The sequence below is a fragment of the Labrus bergylta genome, chromosome 4 (genome assembly GCF_963930695.1).
Source record: "Labrus bergylta chromosome 4, fLabBer1.1, whole genome shotgun sequence".
Taxonomy (NCBI): Eukaryota; Metazoa; Chordata; class Actinopteri; order Labriformes; family Labridae; genus Labrus; species Labrus bergylta.
In genome coordinates this window covers 25,760,803-25,784,947 of record NC_089198.1, presented here as the reverse complement: position 1 = coordinate 25,784,947, position 24,145 = coordinate 25,760,803, and the positions used below count along the sequence as shown (strand labels likewise).

Genomic DNA, 24,145 nt, shown 5'->3' with positions numbered 1-24,145 from the left:
GTTGGTGCAACCTCAATATCAGCTGACACAACACAGGAGCAGCGTAGATAAGCATCTTTATTTGGATACATACAATGTTTTACAGTTCAGACTTAAATAACTTGCAGTTTTGTACATTATCACAGACATAAAGTGTTCAATCACCACACATCACTGAGCAGCGGGCACGACACGAAGCAACACGGTCAAATCAAAACACATCAAGGATCAGCTGGGGGAGGAGGTGGAAGGAGGAACCTACACCGGTTGAGTTTTAAGTCATCACACAAAATGAACAGCTGATTATTTAAACGGTGAGGACCAATATACAGATAGTACACACTCATCCACGCAGTGACACACAAACACAAATGCACGGTAACAGTTCAGCTTCGAGCCGCCACGGCTGGAGCTTGCTGTTGATCAGTGGACTGGAGCTGTCTCCCCAGGTACTCCCTGTGACAGAAAGAAGAAAAACATTACACCTCAACGCACACAAACACACAATATACTGATTTTTTTTTTTTTTTTAATTCCAACTGCTCTATTTAATGTCCTTTTAATTTATAGCAATTTTTAACATTCTTTGCTGAAAGGTAGATGAGGAGTTGAGTCTGTATGTTCTTTCTAAAGCATGAGCGAATTATCTTAGCTTAGCATAAAGACAAGTAACAGGAAAAAAAATAGTCCAGCAATTTTCAAAGGTTATAAGATTTGCCTTCCTTCAGCTCTGAAGAATAGATTTTTTGTTGTTTTGTGCAGAGAAGGGCTGCGACCAAGGATTAAATCTACTATAGATTCATCTAAAGACTGCTTTCTTGTTTGACATTTGATTCAGTTCCAGGCCAATCACAAACGTTTCCTTTATATTGAGCGGGTTTAAGTACTCTTGAGGCCTTTTGTTTAAACAATTAACATAACAGCCTCTGATGTGCAACATCAATATTGCATCAGTGGTAAACAAACCGGATGTAAATTTTTAATTGATGGCGTACAATGTGTGGAATATGTTTAATAAGCTGCCTTGCCACGCAGCCTGCAGCTACAAGCGGGTTTAGTTGCTTTTAATGGTCGTCGCTTCCCGGACTCCCTTGTTGATTGAAAAGGTTCCAGGTTGGCGATGAGAGGCCAAAGATTTCCTTGGTAAATTGTTGATGAGGCACTGCAGCTTTTGTGAGGTTCGACACAGGACACATACATCATAAATCTGTGACTCATGGGTGAGGTGGTATGATAGGATTTCCATTCCTAATGCTAAGCTAAGCTATAGTTTGACAAGTCTTTCCTCAAATTGTAGAGAGAAACAGAGTGTTATAAATCATCTGTTCTAACTATCCAAATGCCAAAATAATCCACCAATCTTAAAATGAGGATTAAAATACATATCATTTCCCTCCAGCTGATTACTGTGCAGCTCACTATATCTTTTAAATTAGTATCTATGTGTTCTCGTTTCATCTGTTCTCCTCCCTGTTATCTTGATCCCCAGACATGGTGTCAGTCCCAGAGTTGAATTATAAAGTCATTATTTCGAAAGGTCACACACACCTCCGAGTTTCTTTTGGGCGGTAACATTTACAGATGTGTTACCATGACACTCAATTTACTGCGACGAAAAATATCAAATGTCTCTCAAAAACCTAACCATGGAAAGGCTGGCATATAGCTTCTGAACGAGGAAATCATATTCACTTCAAAAACTCATGAACAGTTTGTGATTTAAAAAAAAAAAAAATTGTATCAACACTAAGAGTTAATCACAGCAGTGAGTTGAGACAGGGGTCACTGGGGGTGGCAAAATAATCCCTCTGGTTCAGAGATTTTACTCTTTGGCATGTTAGCATTTCTGTCTCAGGTATTTCTTCTTTCAAATTACCATTGCTCATCTTCAAGCAAAGCCTCCATGCTCTATATCATTATTAACTACTAACCCCGTCTTGATCCACACAAAAAAGATTTCAAAGCAGATAAAGCTGGTGTCCACTGTGCTTTGAGGGCAAATAGTCTGCCATCTACTTCTGTGGATTTCAGTCATTCAATACAGTTAATTAAAGAGGGAGAGTCATTTTTGTCTCTGATGGTAATGAAAAGCCTGCAAACCTTAACAAAAGAGTCTCATCAGGGTTGTTCAAAATGGAAAAAGCTGCTAAAAGTAACGATGAGTAATAACGATTTGTAGCCAGAAGAACCAATAAAACTGTTCGTCTTTAACATTTGAAACCAAGCAAGTTGAGCATGTTATACTTTCGTTTCAGAAGCTGCACAAACTAAGAACAGAAATATTAATCAAAGCTATCTGGAGGATAGCAGTGGGAATGAGCAGAAAATCGATTTATTTAAATAAGCAGTAAAATAGAATGAAAACTGTGGAGGGGAACCTGAGTTAAAGAGTGTTTGTTCCGGGGCGCTGGTGGCGCAGTGGTTAGTGCGTGCGCCCCATGTATGGAGGCCGTAGTCTTCCAAGCGGGCGGCCCAGGTTCAAATCCAGCCTGTGGCTCCTTTCCTGCATGTCATTCCCCACTCCCTCTCTCCCTGATTTCTGACTCTATCCACTGTCCTATCTCTCCATTAAAGGCACAAAAAGCCGAAAAATAAATCTTTAACAAAAAAAAAAAAAAAAAAAAGAGTGTTTGTTCCCCCTAAATTCTCAGCAAGGTCGATTTCTCAACCTTGCACTTTTTCCAATCCCTCCCTCCCCGCTCTTTCAAAGGAGTTCAGCGTGATCTTGAACTGACATTTGGGTATTCTTATGGGCATAAAAGCCAGGCTTGTGTTTAAACGGCAGTTTAAAGATATATAATGAAACCATAGACTTCAGTTGAAAGGACCGTGTCTCGGGGCCAGAACAGCACAAGGACAGGAGTGACTCTTAGCGGCTTGGACTTAAACAGAACAAACCATCAATACGGAGCAAAGTAGCACAATTAACAACTTATTGAAGAAGAAAGGCTTTTCAAAGGAGACCGAAGGGTACAAGGATATAGAACGCTTTCACACATTCATCTGTGCTGTTGTCATGACAGCGGGGGCTGCCAGTAAGAAGGCATGGGAGGTCCTTCACATGGAGGGAAGCAACTGAAGGGGGAAGCTGTTACTTTGAAAATAAATGATCTTCAATAAGAACTGAAGACACCCCAGGTTCAGAATTGATCAATAAACTATGAAACCAATGTTCTCATTCTTACATTTCTGTTCTCATGAAGGCAATGAGTGGAGGCGGCAAATAATTCAATGTGTGATGTAAATACCGAAAGACGAAACCCCCATCCTCATATTAGATCCCTGTCAAAATGAACAAACCTGCAAAAGCAGCCTGCGCATTTCTGAGACGACAAAAATGTTTCTGCAATTTTATCCGTCTCCATCCCGCCCTTTGTCTTTATTTTTTTATTTTTTTAAACTTTGACACAAAAACAAATCAATGGTTGCAATGGTCTTTGGGCACGGCTGAAGTACGGCACATCATGTGACGCTGACCTCATCTCATGGTCAGCGTCCTATTCCAGAAAGCAGGCTCAACAAACTCCGAGCTGAACAGTCGATGTGTAAATTGGAATGTAGTCGATTAATTTAACAGGCTACTAAATCACACTTATAGGCTGATATTACGGGTGAAAAATAAATCAGTTTCAGAGTCCAGCGCGAGAAAAGAGGACTTGGAAGCAGCTCAACATGAAATATAAGAGGCGTGAAGGCCCATGTACCTTACTTAAATCAAAGGCTATTTGACATGCTAAAGTAAATATTCAGTATCTATATGAATGAGCTTAATCCCCATCATATTGCTGGTTTCACACACATCAGTGTCCTTTTGCTTATATCCTATTGAATTCATTAATTCAGCCTTTTTAAATTAACATCTCCTTACATAATCAAACATCTCTTTGATATAGAGGCTCCTCGACTAAAGGACGTGCCATGTTTGGCAAAATAGAAGCCTACATTTAATCTAGTATGTCTAACAGATTAAATTGAAACAACCTGGATTATATACATAATTTGTATAAAATGCTAGTTTTTGTACAAATAATGTGTATATTTTTCTAGCTGCTATAGGACAGACGCTCGCTGTCTAAGCAGATACTCAGCTAGAGGTATCTGGATCAACACTAAAAAGGAATAAAGTGTATCCGAACAGCTCTTCAACCATTTACTGATTTTAATTTATCACAGAAAATAAAGCAACACATGTGAAACCGTTAAAAAAAGTGTTGTGGGTTGAAGCAGCAGCAGCAGGACTGTTTTAAATGCACAGACAGGCACATCTGAATAGAGGCTTCCTTCGAAGAGAACCTCATCAATTCTTTTAGGAAAGGATCATAGATCAGTAAAGATGATGGTTTGATGAGTACAGAGTAGATCAAATGAATCCCCGATATCGATGAAAGAAGGGACTGAAAATAGAGCCTGACCGACTTGGTATTTTTTGTGCGGACAATGGTAACGATTTCTTAGATCTATGTTTGATCTGTAGAGATAGAAATAGATATATACATTTATTGCACGGCTCCCCCCATTGCAATTATCAAACACTTGTGGAGAAGATTTATAACGTGGACAAGATGGTCACTCAGCTGGAAAGTAACAGCGCATGTACGCTCATCCCCGCTCGACACTCTGCAGAGTGATAATAGTCACTGGATATGCTAATATTGGCCGATATTTTTGGCTGGCCGATTAATCGGTTGGGCTCTAATTAAAAGCATCCAGAATCCCCAAAGCAGTGTTTTGGTAAGGTGACAAGGAAGCACATACCACCAGTGTATTACTAAAGGTTTCCATAAAGGAGGCAAAGATGATCCATCAGGACATAGAGGAGAGAGAGACTTCATCACATAAAGAGCAAAGACCTATGATAAGTGATCCATGACATCACATGCTTTCACACTGATGTGAGAGGAGTCCTGCTGAGAGTGAGCTTGAGAAAAGCTGGTGGGGATGAAAACATCCTAGGCTGAGAAATGGGAACATGTTTAGAGCTGGTAATCATCGCCCCTGCTTTTCATTTTTCTCAGTCACTAACGCCAGACAGAAAACCTTTTTGTGCTAGTGAATATATTAACTTCTGCCCCCACTTGAGCAAACATACATTTTACAAACAACATTATGGTCACATAAAAGGAAAACAGCAGCAGAGTAGGACATAAAACACAATATCTCCATACACTGTTGCTCAGGGAGCAGAGTATTTTCATGTTTGTTTGTTTGTTTGTTTGTCTCTGTGTTTCTCAGAAGCCAGCAGAGAAAAAAAAAAACACACACACAAAGATGAGGAGTGACTAGACTGGACCTTGTGAAAATCTGTTCGGGCAAGGTTTGCCCATACCATTGAAGCTTAGTGAAGGGAAATATAAAAGAGTGATGGTGTCATGTCTCAATGAGGAGTTGGAAAAGGATTTTAGATAAGATACTGATAAATATTTGGGTTTTCGTGTTTTTTGTTGTTTATCTTTCTTTGTTTTTGTTCACAGATACACTTAATAACAACGATTTGGACCCTTGATTTAATGAAGGACTCCTTTTTTTTTTTCCAAGAGCTGTGACCAAGACATGTTGGGGTCACAATGTTTTACAGTTGGGGAAACAAGCTGTCATTGCTCTCTTGTGGTCACGTGTAGAAACCCCTTCAACTGGAACAGCAGCTTACTGCCAATACTGCAAATATTAGCTAATAAAAAAACCTGCTTGATTTTAATTAAGGACATTGTTACAAAGCACTTAAAATCAGAGTTTGCTCAATTTAAGTGGGGACAATAATAATAAAAAAGAAACCCTTGAACCTACTTAAATTAACTAAAATTTTTGGAAGTTTTCAAGCAATCAAATCATTTATTTGTAAAGCCTTACTAAAAATGTAGAAATCTATAAATCTAGGATCAAAAGGATCGAATGTTAGAATCCTCTGACAGGAGCTGTTTTACCACTGTACTTCGTAGCTGGTCATTTGGGGCGACTACAGTCTGAATTTAAGTAACATCTCCGTTTTCATGTTCTGGCAAATTCTATTTATACCTTTTTATATCAGTGCCCAGAATCAACTGACCTGATATACTACCCAGCACAACTCGGCTGAACTTCAACTTCTCCCAAGCAGAAGTCTAATCAGACAAAATAAATTAAAAATACCTTCGAGGTGTGTGCAGGGTCTTTTCATCATTTGTATGCAAATGTGAAGGATTTGCATACGATGCTTGGTTCCAATGTGACTGTAACATCTAATTTTCCTCGAGACAACAACTTTGTGTTGACTTGTTTTATTATATGGAGCAGAATGCAAAGCATGAATGCATCCACAAATGTGTTCATACCAGTTATGGACCATGAGCTTCTGCACAGCCAGCAGGGCATTGTAGCGGACAAGCTGGTCCTCGTGGTGCATATGATTCATCACAAGCTGTTTTCCACCCAGCTGCTCGATCACTCTGAAATGAGAGGAATACAAGAAATAATGGTAGAAAGCTTTTATCCAGATATGGAACAGGTACTTTTTTCACATTGAAGGATATTCAGGATATTCAGTTGTTCAGCTGGTAATTGCATTCAGCCTGACTGAAATGTTCTAAACATGTGATAAAGGACCATCGGCCCTGTAAGAGAAAGGAAAGCTTTGCAGAGGAAAACAGAACTGCATAATGATGCAGGTGATAATATAGTAAATGGTGTGACAAGAGGAAATGAAATTAGGTGAAATACAGGCACTCTGCCCTGTTACATATTCACTCTGGTAAACCAAGCACCAAAACAATGCTGAAATGCAAAAATAACTTCCACTAGAGACTGAGTCAATCCACATAAATATTAACAACCATATTGTTTTATAGTTTGGTACAAAAATTGTTGGACTCTATAGCATTTTCCTCCACACATGACATTTATTAAACTCACCAGTTTAGAAATGACCAGTCTAATGTTTATGCATTGTAAAGGGCGTGGCTGCATTGAGTGACATGTGAGTTGTTGCATGTTCATCGACTGTTCGTCGCTGAATTTTCTTATTTGACATCCACCCAAAATAACTATTTAGTATCCCAAAAAAAAGAGATAACAACAGCTGAAATCACCCTCAATGATTTCTGGAGAATAAATAAAGGTTGAATTAAAGCAAGAAATGGAGCATTTCAACCTTAAGGATTGACTCCTTGGGAAAAACAATCAATAGGGAGACAGGAAAAAACATAATTGAAGTGTCAGTCACACAGTGTCTTCAGGATAACAACTGTTAGGGCTGAACCTTAACAATACACGGAGAGAGTAGAGAGACACATGCTGCTAGCGTCCTCAGAGGATATATGAAGTAAAAAAAAAAAAAAAAAAAAAGGTTCATCCACCTCTGACTCCTGACAGAAACAGACAACCACATTCTTATTTCCTAGGGTTTTTGTGCTGCTAAGGAACAGGCCTTTCAGTGTTACAAGATATGAACAAATATGGCAGACAACAATCTCTTTTTGGGCTCTGGCTACTTTAAGTATTAGTGTTTCTCATTTAAAACAATGTCAGCTTTTTAAGGAAATTGGGCTAAGTGTTTTTATTTTAAAACTGTCATTAAATCAACTTTTAGTTTAAAAGGCCTGATTCGTTTGTGTCTCATAATATGTAGCAGCAGACAGTTGCAGCAGATTTGTTAATATTGCAACCCTAACATACCTCTGTTTCAGCAATATTTCAGCCATGCAGTTTTTCTAAAGCTGTAGGCTGTAAACATGTAAACTTTGTACAGGGATAACTACTTTCTTTTACTAGCACAGTTCATGCAATGAAGACGTTATGTTTTTTGCTTTTACTAAGTGAGTCTTGATATTGATGGGGGAAGGGGGGTTCTCGTAACCATAGCAGCTCACTGATACCTGCCCGCATGAGAGAGAGAGAAAGACAGAGAGATAGAGAGCGAGATGCTGAGCTGCTGATTGATCAATTCTAGCTTCAAGCACGATTTTCTTTTCTACTCTTGACTGTTGACTACCAACTTGTGGACCTCTGTGACACTGAAGCTGGGTACAGACTTCGTCCTGAGACCCATAAACGAAGTGCTAATCGAAACCGTACCATACTTTTAAACAACATCATTAGCAGTACTGGGAGCTGGTGGCTAACATGGTTTAACGCTGTCAGTTAAAAAAGAACAGAAAAGAGTCCAAGCTCAACACAAACATTAGCATGGATACTTTGAAAAATAAGTTTCATTAAACATTTCAGTCTGTGAATGTCCTGAAATTCTTCCTCTTTATCAACTTACTAACCTCATTTTAAAAAGATTTATCAGCAAGTATCACATCCCTTATCATCACACTACATCTCAAAGGCTCAAGCTCTTTGACAAGCCACGTTAGACTGCAATTAGCAGATGGGGAAACTGTGGCAATGAAGGGATATTCATGCTCAACAACTAAAGTCATAGACTGTGGAAGACTGTGGGTTTGAGTTAAGCAGCAAAATGTGTGCTTGTAACATTACCATTGACAGAAGGCAGTTTAAATTAATGGATCAATATAATTCACTCAGTTTACAACAAATAACGAGCACAAATGTAAATTAAAAAGTGACCACTGACACTATCAAGTCTGATCTCGGTCCCTTGTTTTGCCAGGAGTGAGCCTGTTTTCTAAAAGTCATACTTCCTTATAGTGCGACAGTGGGCGGCAGAAATACTGGTTGTTACAAACTTCTGTCAACATAGTTTGTTCTGTTACTCAGCTGACCTCCTGCTGTTCTCTCTGCTCCTAATGAGCTGCTGTATAGGTTTCATCACATGTGGTAGCGGCATGTCCTTGAATTATTAGTTTACAATTGATAATTTCTCTCTTCCCCTCATTATTGTTTCTTTCTCTTTCCATTATTATTCTCATTAGTATTACTTTTTTTTTTTTCTTTCTGAAAAGCCTTCTGTGGACTAGTGTTGAGAATTAGCATGTGTGCTAAACACTCAAACAATGCATCTGGTCTGTCCAATGCAACTGTAATGTCCATGAAAATGTGTCTATGTTTGCTTTTTACATGAATGTCTCTTGATACGACCACAACGGGGCATCAACATAAAAGGCTCCAAACATTTTATGGAGACCATGCCTTACCTTTTGCCACGTGGGTAATGTCGCACATACTCGCCGATGTCGTGAGCTGCCACTGCAATGACTTGAGGATCATCAGACACCTCCAACAGCCTCGTCAAAATCCTGTTAAGGAAAGGGCAAACAAAAAGGTGAGCATAAAATCAATAGATGAGCAGAGACTGTTTTCCTAGGCTTATCAAAGAGTTGAATGTAGAGGTGCATTGATCTTTCTGGAAGCCTTTGTAAATGTCACCCTTAAACAGGTGTAAAACTTTAAAATCTAAACCCAAGGACATGAGACGAGGTATTCTGTAAAAACGTGTCACCCTGGGGTTCAACTCAGACGGCGCGTGAGCGAGAATTTTGTAAAGAGACTAATAAAAAAGGAGCGTCATTTAAGCTGCAATGTTGCCTGTAGCTGTTCATGGAGACAAACGAGTGAAGAGACAATTAGATGGGGAGATTAGGATTTCTCCTGAATGATAATAGGCCCAACAAGAGTATGTGACAGACACAAGAACACAGACACAAATTGGTGTTTTATCTCTTGTGATCCGATTCCTTCGATTGGACACACTGGCACTTGCAAGAGGATGTGCAATTATGAAACAAGATGATGTGAGTAAGAACCTTTTCAGAAGCTGTTTCAAGTGTTGTTTTTTTGTACACACACTGATGAAGTACTAGAGACTATTTCAGCTTGAGTTTGAAGTGTATGCTTTTGAGTGTATTAAAAAAAAACAGCTACAAAAAGACACTAAGACAGCAAAAATGGCATCCTTAAGACATGGAATTGCAATACAGGAGTTTGTTTTGATTGACTATATTCACCATCAAAAGGGATTAGACTCCCTTTCAAAGTACAACGTCAAAGATGTCTTAACTGAGAACTTAGTAGAGAAATGAAAACCTTTCAATCTTAATCTTATGGCTGAATTTGTTTTTCATTATCTAAAATTACATTTTTCCAAATTTGTGATAGAGTGAGAAACTCCAAAAAGAACACTCTTGGAAGTAGAGTACTCAAAGATGTATTTGAGGAAGATTTTACTTTTAATTTAATCAACTTTTCGTTGTATTCTTACATTCATCTACAAGTGCTAAAAGTAGATACTTATTGGAATCAGTGAGCATAGCTGCCAGAAAAGGAAATAACTAAACAGGCTTAAGCCAGCCTCCCTTCATACCAAAGACTGGTATGATATAATTTATGAACTCTATGAAAAAGCATTTTTCTTCATGAGTATCTGAACATGTTGTACCTTTAACAGAATTTCTCTTTATCTAATATGAACAGACAAAGTAAACCGATTGTCTCTCTACTGCGTGTGCATCATCTTACTTGAGGAGCTCGTAGTTCTTCTCATTTAGGCGGACAGCGTTCTCACGCCAAAACTTCTCAGACTTGTGCACGGGACTCCATTCCAGACGGCCGGACTTGAGTTCAGAGCTGTACTCATCAAATGAGCTGGTGTGGGGGAAAAAAATAGAAAACTGAAGAGTGTTTTTTTCTGCTAGTGAAAGGGCAGTCTAAGGATCAAAGAGAAAATCTTAAAAGGTAACCTATAATCCTTATTTTTAATTAAAAAAAATCAATGCCTTCATAAAGAACTGGGTTCATGTACAACACGGAATAATCATTAATTCTTTGAGAGCCTGGTGCAGAAAATAACATACAGTTTTTTCACTGTCCGCTCTGTCGTTTGAAAATTACTGTAAACTAAACAGGACCGCATGTTATTCATGAAAAGAAAAGTCCAATGTACCTGAGATCTTGCACGCTCTCTCCGAGCCTCTCCAGCAGGAACTTAATGTCCTCTGTGATGTCCTCATCATCGTACTTCTGCTGCTCGAGGTTCTCGAGTTGCTTCAGCACCTTACACTGAATCATGGCCAGAGCGTACTCCTGACGAGTCTCCCTCTCTGCCGACTTCTCCAGGAGATTCTGTCAAAGACAAAAATCAGTTTGAGAAACAGGTGAGGTACAAAAAATGACTCATCTCATATGCGAGCAGTTTGTTTTAGAAATGAGAAGTGAAAACTGGGACTGACATTTCAAAACAGAAAGCTGGTAATTGATACAAATCATTAGTGTAGCAACCGATTCAGGCTAAGTCATGAAAGATGAGGGTTGTTTTTGCATGGTTACAGTAAATAATCGTATTAAAAAACGTATTACTGGAAAGAGGATTGAGCTGGCCTCATTGTTTGATATGGCAATTTTTCTTATTAAACTTTTCTCATCCTCGAGAGAAGAAGTTGGGTCGTCTCTTACAGCATCCAGTCAATGGAGAAACAGTTGAAGGCTCATAGCTCTTATTTAGTATTAGTCAACAAGTTCTTCAGCTTTATAAATATACTGTGGTAGACAGTTCTACCATCATTTCCTATTCCTAATATGAAAAAAACATCATCAAGGTTATGAAATTCTTTCAAGGTAAAATTACACCTCTTTAATCAGGATTCATTTTAGATGTGAGGGGCATGTGCAGGGGATGAATACTGAGCTGTGCTGCAAAAAGAACACAATGCCTCTTACGACATAATCACTGAGCGGGCAGAGTCTAAAGGAGCGTCTTGTTGTTTAAGTTTTATGAGGTAAAGGACAAAAGATGGTTGGACAAAGAGAGCAATGGTATATATGTTTTATATAATATATGACAATGTTGTATTGTTACTATAACAACAGATCCATACAGTCCTACTTTTTTGCTACCCTTCTGTTGGGGTCCAGAGCCCCCAACAGAGGGTGGAGTTAGACACACTGCAGTCCAGTTATTGGTCGAAAGAATCGTCACTTCCCATGCAACAGCAGTTGTAAGGCACAAACACAAAATGCGCAATGTTTTAATATTACCGTGGAGTTAATTTGGCTATTGCCATCCGGCTTACACCCTGGCGTCTACCAAGTAAGGTACGGTTGGCTGTGGAAACACAAGCAAGATCAGGGTTTACTGAACCGAACTGTACTGAACCAAACCGGACCGCTTGTAGGTAACAGGGCATTATTCTGCAGCCCAACCCTTTTGATAAAGTTCCACAAACTCTTGGTGACATTTTGGAGTGAAAAAAAAATAAAGTAGGACAAAGAGCAGTGGGACTCAAATAAAAGGAACCCTCTACAATCACTGATTGAACACTTAAGCCTCACTGTTGGCAGAGTAACTGGTAACTACAAAAATCTGTCGCCCCCCCCCCCCTATTTTTCTAGCACAATGCAGAGATGTTTGCTTGACATCCTTATTGGCCAGGTCACAGAACATTTTCTAAGTGAATATGTTTTTCAAAAAAGGAAACTACTTTTACTTTTAATAGGTAAAACTCATCATAAACACATCAGTGCTGCCTTAGAGGATGTGTTCAAGGACTTCCAGATGGTTGGGATAATGTAAATCACACTTCATGTCCCATGTGGTGAGCACGATCATTTGCATAATGAGGACATTTGGGAAAATAGCATCATGCAAAACAATGTGGAAAATGTCTGTAAATGACTGTAGCCCTGCTGTTTTGGTATCATCTGCTTACATTTGTGTCTGCACATGTCATTAAACTGCTTCTAACTATTCTACATATAGCACAATAGTCACTATTGGAGGAAGCCTCTAAATAAGGCTAAAAGACTACCAATCAAAACTAGCCTTTCAGTGAGATTATCTGATATGTACATGCAATCCCTGTTTCAACAAATTGTTCATCACACCCTGAAGAGAGCTGTCAGGTTTCAACACAACACTTCTCCTCTTCTACATGTGGGACACTGTTTTTCTAGCTCTCCTCACTGTATGACAAACACACCCACTTCAAGGTAACTTCAACGACTCTGGGGAAAACCCCCTCAATGACAAGACGTTTCAGGGTCTCCCTTCACCGCCCGCCATTGCTTTTAATTAGCTGCGACGTACTGTGACAGTAAAACTGAGCTACAAACTTGACGAACCAATTAAAAAGCCAAGCACCTTTCTTTCATGGGTGCATCCAAAAACATTTGATGTGACAGCTCTGCTGATGTGAGTGGCAATGAGAAGGCATTTGGGGTGGAAAGCCATCCATTAAGGCAAACAAAAACGAACGTATTTTTAAAATCTGGGGTGTTAGGTTACATTTAACAAAAGACATGAAAAGATTTTTGTCTGAGTTTAAGGAAGGAAAAGAATCAAGGAAACTGTCTGACTAAGGAGTATGAGCAACCTAAAAGTCAGGTTTGGAAATCAGTTAACTTTCCTTCTTTCACGTATGAGCTCATGTTTCAATCATGTAATCAATGCCATTCACCCCAGAATTGAGCTCAGAGCAACGTCTGTCGCTGGTCTGTTGTCAGGTTGGACAGAGCCAGAATTTAAAGAAAGCTTTTCATTTCATTCAGACTTCTTCTACTGTGTAATGTATTAACTTGGCGTTGATATTTTATTAATTAAATGTTGTTAATCCAGAAGATGACCATGAATTAAGATATAGGCAAAGGAGCCTCTCTACCTTTAAGAGCAGGTTTAAAATCTTTGCATATAATTAGGGCTGGCTCTGGTATGGATCAGCTCTTACTTATGCTGCTAAAGGCTTAGACGGCCTGGGGACCTGGCACACTGGGCTCCTGTCTCTCCCTCTCTCTCTTTATGCATTTATGTCATTACTGTAGGCCTTACTATAAGGTAACGAACCATTTATCTTCCTGGGATTTGCTGAGCTCCCTTGTCTCACAGGGTCTTCTGGGTCGTTGGTGGTTAGACCTGTCCAATGGCTATTGACCCCCCTACTGACTCTCAATGCTACAAATACTACATTTTTACCAATTTTAAATGTTGTAACATCTCTGTTTTTCTGCATCTCCCTCTTTGCACTCAACCCCAACACAGTTACGGCAGATGGCTGTTCAACATGAATCTGCTTCTGCTCGAGGTTTCTGCTTGTTTAAAGGCAGTTTTTTTCTTGCCACTGTAACTTTGCTTAATATTGCTTTGTGCTGTGCTCGTGATGGATTAAAGTTTGGTCTTCGTAACATAATATCACAAGGTCTTGACCTGCTCTTTTTGTAAAGTCTCTTAAAATAACATTTGTTTTGAATTGGTGCTATACAAATAAAGATTGATTGAAAACTAAGAAAAGATGATCTTGCTGCTAATCTTCATAGAGTGTCTAAACTTCCCAGTCTTAAACAGGCTTACTGCACTGCTCCATGGATTTAGTGTTTTTATTCTTTTACATAATCAAGATAGCAAAAAGGACTTCATTATTAACATAAAACGGGACATTTTATTCACGACACTATTGGGCCTTCAATACCTGGAACTGAGCAATAATTGTAATACTCTTCTGAACATTATCAGTCCTCTGAGGACCTGGGAGCTTTTACATTGATTTTCTATATTTTTTTAAAATGTTCCAGAGCTGCGTTGGAGTCATGTCAGACTTAATCGGCTCTTTAAATCAAATAAGCACCACAGCATGGAGGAATACACAGGCACTCTGCCATTAATTGAACTTTTTCTGGACACAGAATTGGGAAATCTATTACCTGGCATCAACTCAAAGCAACAGAGCAAGGCCGAAACACAGCTCTTAGAACTTCATTAAATATTCAATGGATGTTTTGGGCAATCATAGCAAGGGGTGGAAAGGGCAGCACAATCATAAATCGTGTTCATGTATCTTTTATGTGTTTGGCTATTTTATGGACTGCTCCATCTGCTGTTTAAGAGTTTCCGTTCCAGTTTAATGTTGTTGTGTTACACTATACCGCCTGATTGAAAGGAAGATTTAGTGCTTTGCAGCATTTTGAAAAGGTGCTGGCATAATGTTATGACTTGCAAACTTTTGCAACCAGTTACAAAAAGTATCTTATAGATCTACGTTTTGACAAAAACAAAACAGGCCTCTGGAACATGTGGTCCTAAACTTTATCAAAACACAATGAACCTTCATGATGAATACTTTACTGGTGACAGATCTAATAATACCTGTTACCTAATAATTCACTTTTTTTGTCTACATCTGTAAATTTTGCAATTACTGTACATAGCACAGAATTACTGTATATAACACAGACTCTTGCACTCAATTACTGTACATAGCACAGACTCTTGCATTTTCTGCTTATTTGCACTTCTGGTGAGATGCCAAACCTCATTTCGTTACTCTATACTTGTATATGTGTAATGACAATAAAGTTGAATCTCATCTCATCTCATCTCATCTCATCAATTACTTTTGCAACCAAAGTGCACCTGTTACCACTTCTGCCTGAATCCAGATTTCAGGTAAGAATATTTTATATAATTCTGCATTTCTGAGACATACAGAACAATTGAGAAATTCTACACGTACCCTGAAGGCAGCCAGAATAATACGAGTGACCTTCTCCTTGACAGACTCCTGCAGGATGTCGGATAGGGCGGGCACCACGTTGTAGCGTCTCAACTGCTCACAGAGCTGAGGACTGAAGGCCAGGAGCCAGACACAGAAGATCATCTGGTACTGGAGCTGGAAGCCACACTTGTTGCTGAGCACAGCCGTGATGCTAAAGAAGAGAATTTAAAAAAAACAAAAAATGGAAAGAATAAGAACAAGTTTAGTGGTTGGAAAAAATGACCCACATCTCTATCTATCACTTTTTTTTCCTATTAGAGAGGCTTTCACATCCGTGTGTCTGCATGCTGCTCAACAATTATCTTTTATTTAATTCACAGCCATCATCTTTAGATAAGTACTAATGACAGCAGCGGGACAGCGTGTCCTCCATTAACAGAAATAGCTGGTAAGTGCAAGGATGTAGAGCTTGTAGATGTGCAGAACTGAATTGAAACATTGAGTCAAATGAAGCAGGAAGGAATGTTTTCAATGCTGTAAACAGAAAAACAGATGGGACCAAGTAAGAGATAGTATGAATCATCAATCATTTGTAAAACACATCATTTTGACAGATAACGCAGAAATGATTGAGCCTTCTCAAAGTTTTTTTTCCACTATCCATCTTCACTGACAGTCTTACACTGTTCCCCCTTATTGCCTCTACTCAGAAATACAGTGGCAGCCTATAATGTACCAATGAAGTCGAAAGTGAGAATTTGGAATTTGGACGTTTTTCCCTTTGCAAAAAAGATCATTATTATACATTCACATCTAGTAGGGGTTTTTGATCAATGTTCAGCTTTTCTTTTAAGATTAATTTTCAGGTTTCATGCATTACAGATTTCACAATTTAGACTTCCGGAGCCCCAGACGTCCAATAAGTAAGAAAAAAAAAATCCTATCCGTACAATTTAATATCTTGTGCGCACAAGATATATATATATATATATTTTTTTTTTTACTTTTTGGGACATTAGGGGCTCTGTATAATCTTCATTGTTTAAGTTTACATAAATTGACGACTTTGAATATTTAATACAGTTTTTAAATGTTTGAAAATTCACTGGCATCAAACTAAAAGATCAATGTGTTAATTCAGAGCCATAAAGACAGTTCAGACCTTTTACCTTGAGTCCCAGCACCCTTTATAAAGTCAGGTTAATTTGCTTCCACCAGTGACCTCACTAGAGGACGCATTAACAGATACATGAGGTGCTCCACTCCTTCAGTAATTGGCTCTTTAAAGAAAATGTTATTAAGCCTGTTCCTAGCCATGGGTCTGACAGGATAGTGCCTCATTTTATTTTATTTTTTTCATTATTCCTCCTTGCTCTCTCTAGACGATTTTTTAAATGATGAGGAATGATGACAAGTGGTGCTCGCTCGAGACACTTACTTTTTCCATTTGCTGTAAGTTCAGTTGATGGCTGCAATTTTGACAAGTCATTTCAAGCCGACATTAAAAATGTACGCTATTAATTAAATTACATTTTTTAAATTCCTTTTTCTTGGTTCATGGCTTTACTGTCTTTTTATTGCATTTATTTCAATTTGAACTGTTTTGATTTGGGTTTCCAACAAGAAAGACAAAGATCTCAATATAAACATTAAAACAAATTGGCATGACCTTCACTCATAGTAGGACAAGAAAAATCAAAACTAGACAAGTCAAAACATTAAAAAAAATATATATGTATAAAACGAGAATAGAACAAATAAAAATTAAAGGGGAGTGCGGGGGGACTGTCTTAGGTTGTTATGGACAAATTATTTCTTATAAGCCTTTTTCAGACTGTGTTTCTGCACAGCACCGTAACTAAGCTCAGCCGTCATCACTTCTTTGTACATTCATAATAATAATGGTGTGATACTTCTCAGTCTGGGAATTCACATTGGGTTATGGCATTGTTGAAGCAGGGGCATGTTGTTAAGGCATTAAATAAACATCTATATGTAAAACAGAAACTGTGGTAAAATATGGATGAATGTGCTCCTATTGGGTAATTCTCAAAAAGCATGTTTGAAAGACCAGTTCAAGTGCTTTTTTGATAATAGAAGTAACACTGTTTAAAAGGAGTACTCACCAGTTGACTCCATCAGCCTCCACCCAGGCAAACCTATACTCGTTAACCCTCAGCATCAGCTGAAGGCACCCGGCGACACACTGGACGTACTGAGAGCTCTGTGGAGGACAGAGGCAAACATTTACTCAAACAGCAGTGTGAGCTTTCTGCTCAGGAAAACAAACAAAGCGTTAGAAGGCCAAGTACAATTAGTGCAGTTCTGAAACACCCAGTTGACAAGCAGATACAGCACAGAGAAGAAGGCCAGTCCAAAACTTGCATTACTGTCACTGATCAAAACCTGAGGCATTGCACATGCAACCAATTGTATTCAACTGTACGTCAACACATGCTAGATCACAGACCCAGTGGTACAATACAGTGCAATAGCAGGGGAAAGTGTCCCACCACACCTGAGCAGAATAATGTTAATTGAGATTAGAGTGGAAAAAAGCTAAGAGGAGAAAATAGATCACATTAATCGGTTAATTCAAAGAGAGATTTGAAGAGAGGCGGAGAAGTCCAGTGACGACAGAAGAGCAGAAGAGTGGGGGTTACCTGGTTGAAAATGCAGAGGAAAAGACAATGTTTGGTTATTAGATGGCCCTCATGTAAACAGTATTCGGAGCACAACTCTCAGAATCATCAGGCTATGCTTGAGAAAATATGGGGTCTAAAATGGTAGGATGCTACTGCTGCTGCGCTAATAATATTCCAATTTCCCCTTGTTATCCTAATGCACACAAAAAGCTGTGTTTGTCATGCGCTTTCAGCATTAAGGAGAAGTGGCTTACAGCATGCAATATCCACTTTTACAATTAAAACCAACCAGTGGCAGCAAACACCATGCTGTCTAAAGGGAGATTTCTTCTAGTGTTCTAAAAGAGTCAGGTCTCTGAAAATCTGCAAAATATTAATGAGTGCAAGAACAGGATGGGATAGATAGAGAGGGGGAAGAAAAGATGTGAAAGTCCAGTGACATCTGACAGGTGCCACCCCACTGTTTCTTTCTTCTGAAGCTCCGGAGGACTGCAGATGCACTTCACTCATACTCACTTCACTGGGGGAAATAGTTCCTGCTCCTGAGCCTGATTCTGGACCTGTACCATGTAGGTTCTAATGAGAGATAAACAAAAGAAACAGGTGCACAATTGTTCACAATCCAACTCTTGCTGCTTTCAGTTACAGTGGCACTGGAGGAAATTGTTCACCCAGTAAGCCTAAACCCGAATTCAGGGAGAATGGATGGTCCCTTATTGGCTGTTCAGGAGAGAAGCAGAATTGTCAAGATGACGTTATTGTTTAAAAGACATATTTTGCCAAGAGGCAAAATCTGGCTTTTGGAAATGCTGGCTACCCCTGCACTGTCCTCTTAATATTGCAGACACAGAAAAGAAACTGTGAATCAATATTGAGCTGTTTTATCATCTGCCCACTCTTCACCACATACATCTGCCAAGGCACAGCAACATCACGGCTTTCATCAGAACATCTCAAGGTCTGACAAGGCGGCTCCAACTCAATATGAATAGACTGAGGTACAATGTATTCCCTCAGTTTTCACACTGAGCTAAAACACTAGAGTATAGATAAGGAAAGATATCTCAATATGGGGAAGGGAAAGGTTGAAGGACAAATTAACCAGAGTAACTAAAAGATACATTTTCTACAATATAATGAATGTACTAACACAGACACAAAACTTTCCATTCTGGAATAACATCCCTCATAAATAAGATGTGCATTTTCAAGTGGGCATAAACACCAGACTTCCTAATAATGAGCATGCAAAATTCATCATGGTGTTTATGACTTTATTAAGATTAAATCTGTTGATTTTGGTGACCCGCCTTAACCCTTTGTCATTTGTCATGGGGGACAAATAACATCTGCTGTTACGTTGACGTCGTGTTATAAACATACATAAGGGACCTTTTTAGTCCTGAAAGTATTGAAATATGTAACTGAAACCTCATTGGTAATCGACTCAACTTCAACTTTATTTGTCCCTGAAGGGCGATCGGTTTCGCAGCAACGCACCGCAGGACACAGGTAGAGTTATCAACATCACAAAATATAAAGTAAAACTCTGATTGAAATACCTGGGAACTGAGCTGACTTTTGATCCAGTTGAAGTAGTAGTTCAAATCACTTCCTTCCATAAGTTCACGGCCCCAGGCAGCCAGCTTGGCAATGATCCTTGCCGCCTAATGAAGAAAAGCAAACAACTTAAATTCATATTGCTGAGCATTAAGGAACATTCAAAACTGACAGCACTTTTACCATGAACTGTATTGTAAGGTCACAGTAAAGCATGTGGAACACAGTCTGTTCTCCAATTTGCTTCCTGCCAGTAGAGGATTTGTACTGTAGAAATGTCAAGAATCTGAAATTCTGAAATTGAGTGTCAGCCAGTGAGACACTTCGACTGATTCAAAGTACAGAGTCACAGACCTCGGGTCTCATTTTGCCCACCTGCTAGATGCCATCTGGCTGGTATTTTTAAGCTGCTGGTGTCATATCACAGTAATCAGTTTGTCATGGGGTGGTCATCTTTTATCTGAAGGTGGTTGCAGGTAAAAAAAATAATTATGGTAATTGCTTGTTTTTTTATGAAAAAGGTTAAAGGTTGTTTTTTGAGGAATTAATGATGCCCTGAAATGATTACAGAGTGTTTAAAAGAAATGCTGAGAGTATCTGAACAACACAAACAGTTCCCTGAATTAAATTCTTATACAAAGGAGCTAGTTATACGCACATCGCGTAGGTGCAGGGCAGGGCAAAAACAGCAAACCCAGGAGGAAGATAGTAGGGTATGAGAATTTACACTCTGAAAAACACCTACTGACCTATCAATGTGTCTTTACTCACCATGTGGACGGTAAAAAGGTCCTGACGATTCAGCATGGGAAGGAAGTAGGACCAGGCGGTGTTCTTGGTCTTTTTGGCAAAGTCAAAGAAGATGTTGACCCGCTGATGGTTCTCCTGAGTAATGGTAAAATGAAGATTGAATGAAGATGATGTGAATGAAGATTACAGATAAGATATAGGATAGTGCATGTTGAATCATAATAAGATATAATTATGATTAAATAATTTCAGCAACATCAGTTTGCCCTACTGAAGTTTTATGATTGTTAATACATTCATTGTTCATAGTATCTCTATTTTTTGAAGCACAATAAGATAAACTGAAGAAGAATACGTAGAGAAACAAAGGCTCATTTTAGGTCTACTTTTTTAATTGATTGAGAAATTCAACAACCTGTTTTTAATAGCAATAATTATTAGGCTGGCCCTCTAATCACAAATAAGAACTAGTATTTCCTCAGTAAGAAAAATAATAATAATAATTAAAAAAAAAATAGAAAACTTAAAACATTAGCATGGTGGGGGTAAATAGATGTTTGTTTTTTTATTGGAATTGATTTCCCAAGGAAAGAGGTTGAAGAAAATAGAGATTTTAGATTTGGGGCCAAAACAAATTGAACAAAATGGACTTGTGTTTTCTGACCATAGTCCTGCTGCCATTTCAAATTGTCTCTATATATGTGCATGCATGTCCTATTTGTCCACAGCCAGTGGTTCTGTTTGCGTACCTGCAGAGTGTCATCAATCAGAGTCAGGATGTACTGGACGGTCTGCTCCTTGGAGATGTGAGCCATCAGGTTCAGAAAGGTCTTGGCACACTGCGCATAAACAAAAATAGGAATAGACAGACTCAGAAAGACATACAGTGGCGCTTATTGACAAAATGAACAAACTGCCTTTGCTTTTATTCGGTGTGTGGCCCCTCTAAAAACAGCGACAGCCACATACACACTAATAAACCTATCCAAAAACTAGGAACACAAAATAATAAAACAGCCTAAAAACAATAGAAATGTACACATTAATTTCACATAATGATACTATGTCTTATATGACATTAGACTACTTTTTGTATATTTACAAAAATGGGTAAAAATATATACTTATTCACTTTTAAATGATTTTTTATTTTTTATGGAAGGCATCTCGCGACCTCCCTCTTGGTGGCTGGCAACCCCCTGGGGGTCCCGACCCCCACTTTGGAAACCACTGGTCTACACAGTACAGTGAGACAGTTTATTTCTAGTAAAATTTTAAAAATATGCAACGTTAAAAGGAGAGTTAAAATTATATTTTATATCAATTCTTTCACAGTTATTTTTACTTTAGCAGAATGTAAACACTCCCAGGTATTCAACTTCAGTATCACCTTTGGAAATAAAGGTACCACAAGATGATAATGTAGTTTTGTAATGGCTGCAACGCCCTTATTAATTTGAGTTGATATTAAGACGTCTACAAGAAAATGTCTGTCTGTCTGCTTATTTTGAAAGCTGTGAACCAAAACAGAAAACATCCAGGGAGAAATCACATGGAATTGAAAAATATCTGAGTATATTTACATCAAAATTACTGTATTTTCTTTTTCTGTAAAACATTTCAAATGTCTGATGACTCATCCTGCATTAAGGGCCGTTAACACATTTTTCCACCAATAAAAAAAGCTTTGCTAAAGCTAACGACCCACTCAAATTCATCCCAATGTTACATCCCGCCTTCTGGCTTGTGATTGGTTCTATACCTTTTGGGTTTGAAATACGTCACTCTCCTTTCATGGGGATTTTAAGGAGAATTGCAACTAGATAAGTTTGATAAGTTTGAGAACTTTAGCTAAACAAGCATGAATGCACATAAAACACAAAGAACGTTATACCTGATGTCCTTCATTGGTCAGAATGACTTGTTTCTCCTCCGAGTTTGCCACCTCAAATTTCTTGATGAATTCACAGTCCTCTGCAGAGATCATCTGACTCCTACAAGAGAATGTCAACAAACACAATTTAATCTGATGCCTAAATGCCTCAATTCTTTACTTTGATCAGCAGCAAACCCAAAAATGATTTCATAATTGTTTTTTCTCATTGCAGCATCTGAAGCAGATCAGAGTTTAATGAAGTCAGTGTGCCTGAAGGAGTCTTGATTCTCCTATCCACATGATTGAATGCAATGATCATGAGTCTGTTCAGATAAATAAAGACATGTAATGATTCATCATTCACGAGTTCTTCCAAACATATCCTGAACCATTTGGAAAGACAACATGCATGTATGCTGTCAAGCGCCCTCCTTTGGGCTTTCCCTTGTCACTAACAGGGTGATTCTAATTACAAGAGCAGTCTGCACACTAATGGCATATAACCTGAAAATGCCACATGTTGCAGTTAAGACAAGACACACCATCAATGGTCCATGGGTCTGGACAGCTACAAAAACAACAGGCTTGTTGTAAATATATGCTGAAATCAAACGAAATATCAAAGAATCGGATGCAATTTTGGAAGCTATATACTGCAGTGACTCATCGGTCAGATCACAACATTAAAAGACACATGCACAAGAGGAAGTTTCACTCCAGACAGTGAATCACAGCACAGGAAGTGTGGAGTGAGCGGAGCTGCTTTTAAGTTGGCTGTCAGGTCTTCAGTTATTACACTTAAGCATTCAAAACGATTTAAGTCCTGTAATCACAGCCTAACTCCACTGATTCCTCATGAAAATGCACAACATACTTAAAATGATGCCCTGCATTATATGTAACGTTACTTACTGCAGGTAGGACTGCCAGTTGACCAGGTTGGCCCGCACCTCAGCCGCCTTTGCAGCGATGATGTTGGTGGGGACTGCAGCGTCCACAGCCCCGCGGATATCCATCTTATATGTTAAATATGTTAAGTATATTAAATATATCAACTCCACCTGGAGGGAAAGAACATAATTAACATCAGTCCAGAGAGTCACAACATCAGAGGCTACAGGATTGAGGCCTGATTTGGTGTGTTGACTACAATGTGCAGGATTTGAAATGTTGTGAATTCATCAATTCAATCTAAACATGAAAACAAGTAATCAGTCAAGTGAAGCAAAACAGTGAAGTCGCATTTGATTATTAGCTTTAGAATATTTAACCAACGAAGCTTTGAGCTACAATTTAAGAACAACGTCACGATTATTTCGAAATGTGGCCTTACATTCACCAAACATTAACAATCATTCTGACAGAAAGAGACAAGTTAACCAAAGAAACCCTGCTGCGGAAGTTAGCATCAGGTGCTAGCTACAGTAGCTTTAGTCCAATGTCACGACATCTCACGATGAGACCCGTGATAAAGCAACACAATTCATAGCCTATCGCGTATGCAGTTTTAATGCTACGGCCAAATATAACACAGACATATAACACTGCCAAATTAAAGCGCTGTTAGCGACACACTGTCACGTAAAATAAGCAGAAGCAATAGCTGCCAAGCTAGCTGGGCTAACATAGCTTCACATCCTTCCTTTTATCCTTTTTATACAGTTTAACATGAAATAACACGTAGAGTCACGGAATCTAACACATTACATTATACGGAATTGTGAATATATCTTATGATAAATGACAGAGCAAAACGCTCGGTTGAATTACTCACCAAGTTAGATAGTATCCTGTGCGAACAGCTGACTGACTACAACACGACGTCACGCTGCGTCATGTGACAGTCACATGAACTACAGACTGACGACAGCGCGAGTTGTAATGTTTACAGTCTATGGTTGAGACGGATGAGTTTAACTTTAAACCTGGGAAATTATAAGTTTATGTTAAATATCCATATCAGTCTAATTCGTAAGCGTAAT

The 24,145-nt window shown here is 38.7% G+C and overlaps 1 protein-coding gene across 2 annotated transcripts; it reads right to left on the bottom strand.

The window, feature by feature from the left end:
* Positions 1–39: 39 nt before the first annotated feature.
* atp6v1h (ATPase H+ transporting V1 subunit H) lies at positions 40–24,052 on the bottom strand. Of its 2 annotated transcripts, XM_020635204.3 has the most exons (14): positions 23,938–24,052; positions 23,076–23,224; positions 22,182–22,281; positions 21,037–21,126; positions 20,309–20,422; positions 19,540–19,644; positions 18,494–18,553; positions 17,459–17,556; positions 15,351–15,543; positions 10,796–10,974; positions 10,372–10,497; positions 9,051–9,152; positions 6,288–6,401; positions 40–435 (listed from the first exon to the last, which is right to left on the bottom strand). In XM_020635204.3, the coding sequence occupies exons 2-14, from the start codon at positions 23,177–23,179 to the stop codon at positions 366–368; spliced, it is 1,455 nt and encodes a 484-aa protein (XP_020490860.1). In that variant the 5' UTR covers positions 23,180–23,224; positions 23,938–24,052; the 3' UTR covers positions 40–365. The 2 variants fall into 2 exon arrangements, with proteins under 2 accessions (XP_020490860.1, XP_020490861.1); XM_020635205.3 differs by lacking the exon at positions 18,494–18,553.
* Positions 24,053–24,145: the final 93 nt, after the last annotated feature.

Bases quoted from the DNA above. Each gene is read 5' to 3' on its own strand.
- atp6v1h (XM_020635204.3), bottom strand. From the start codon at position 23,179: ATGGATATCCGCGGGGCTGTGGACGCTGCAGTCCCCACCAACATCATC. The intron at 21,127-22,181 runs GTATAACGTTCT...GTTTATGCGCAG, and splicing joins TGACCAATGAAGGACATCAG to TGTGCCAAGACCTTTCTGAA. The intron at 9,153-10,371 runs GTAAGATGATGC...TTTCCTTAACAG, and splicing joins AAGAACTACGAGCTCCTCAA to GATTTTGACGAGGCTGTTGG.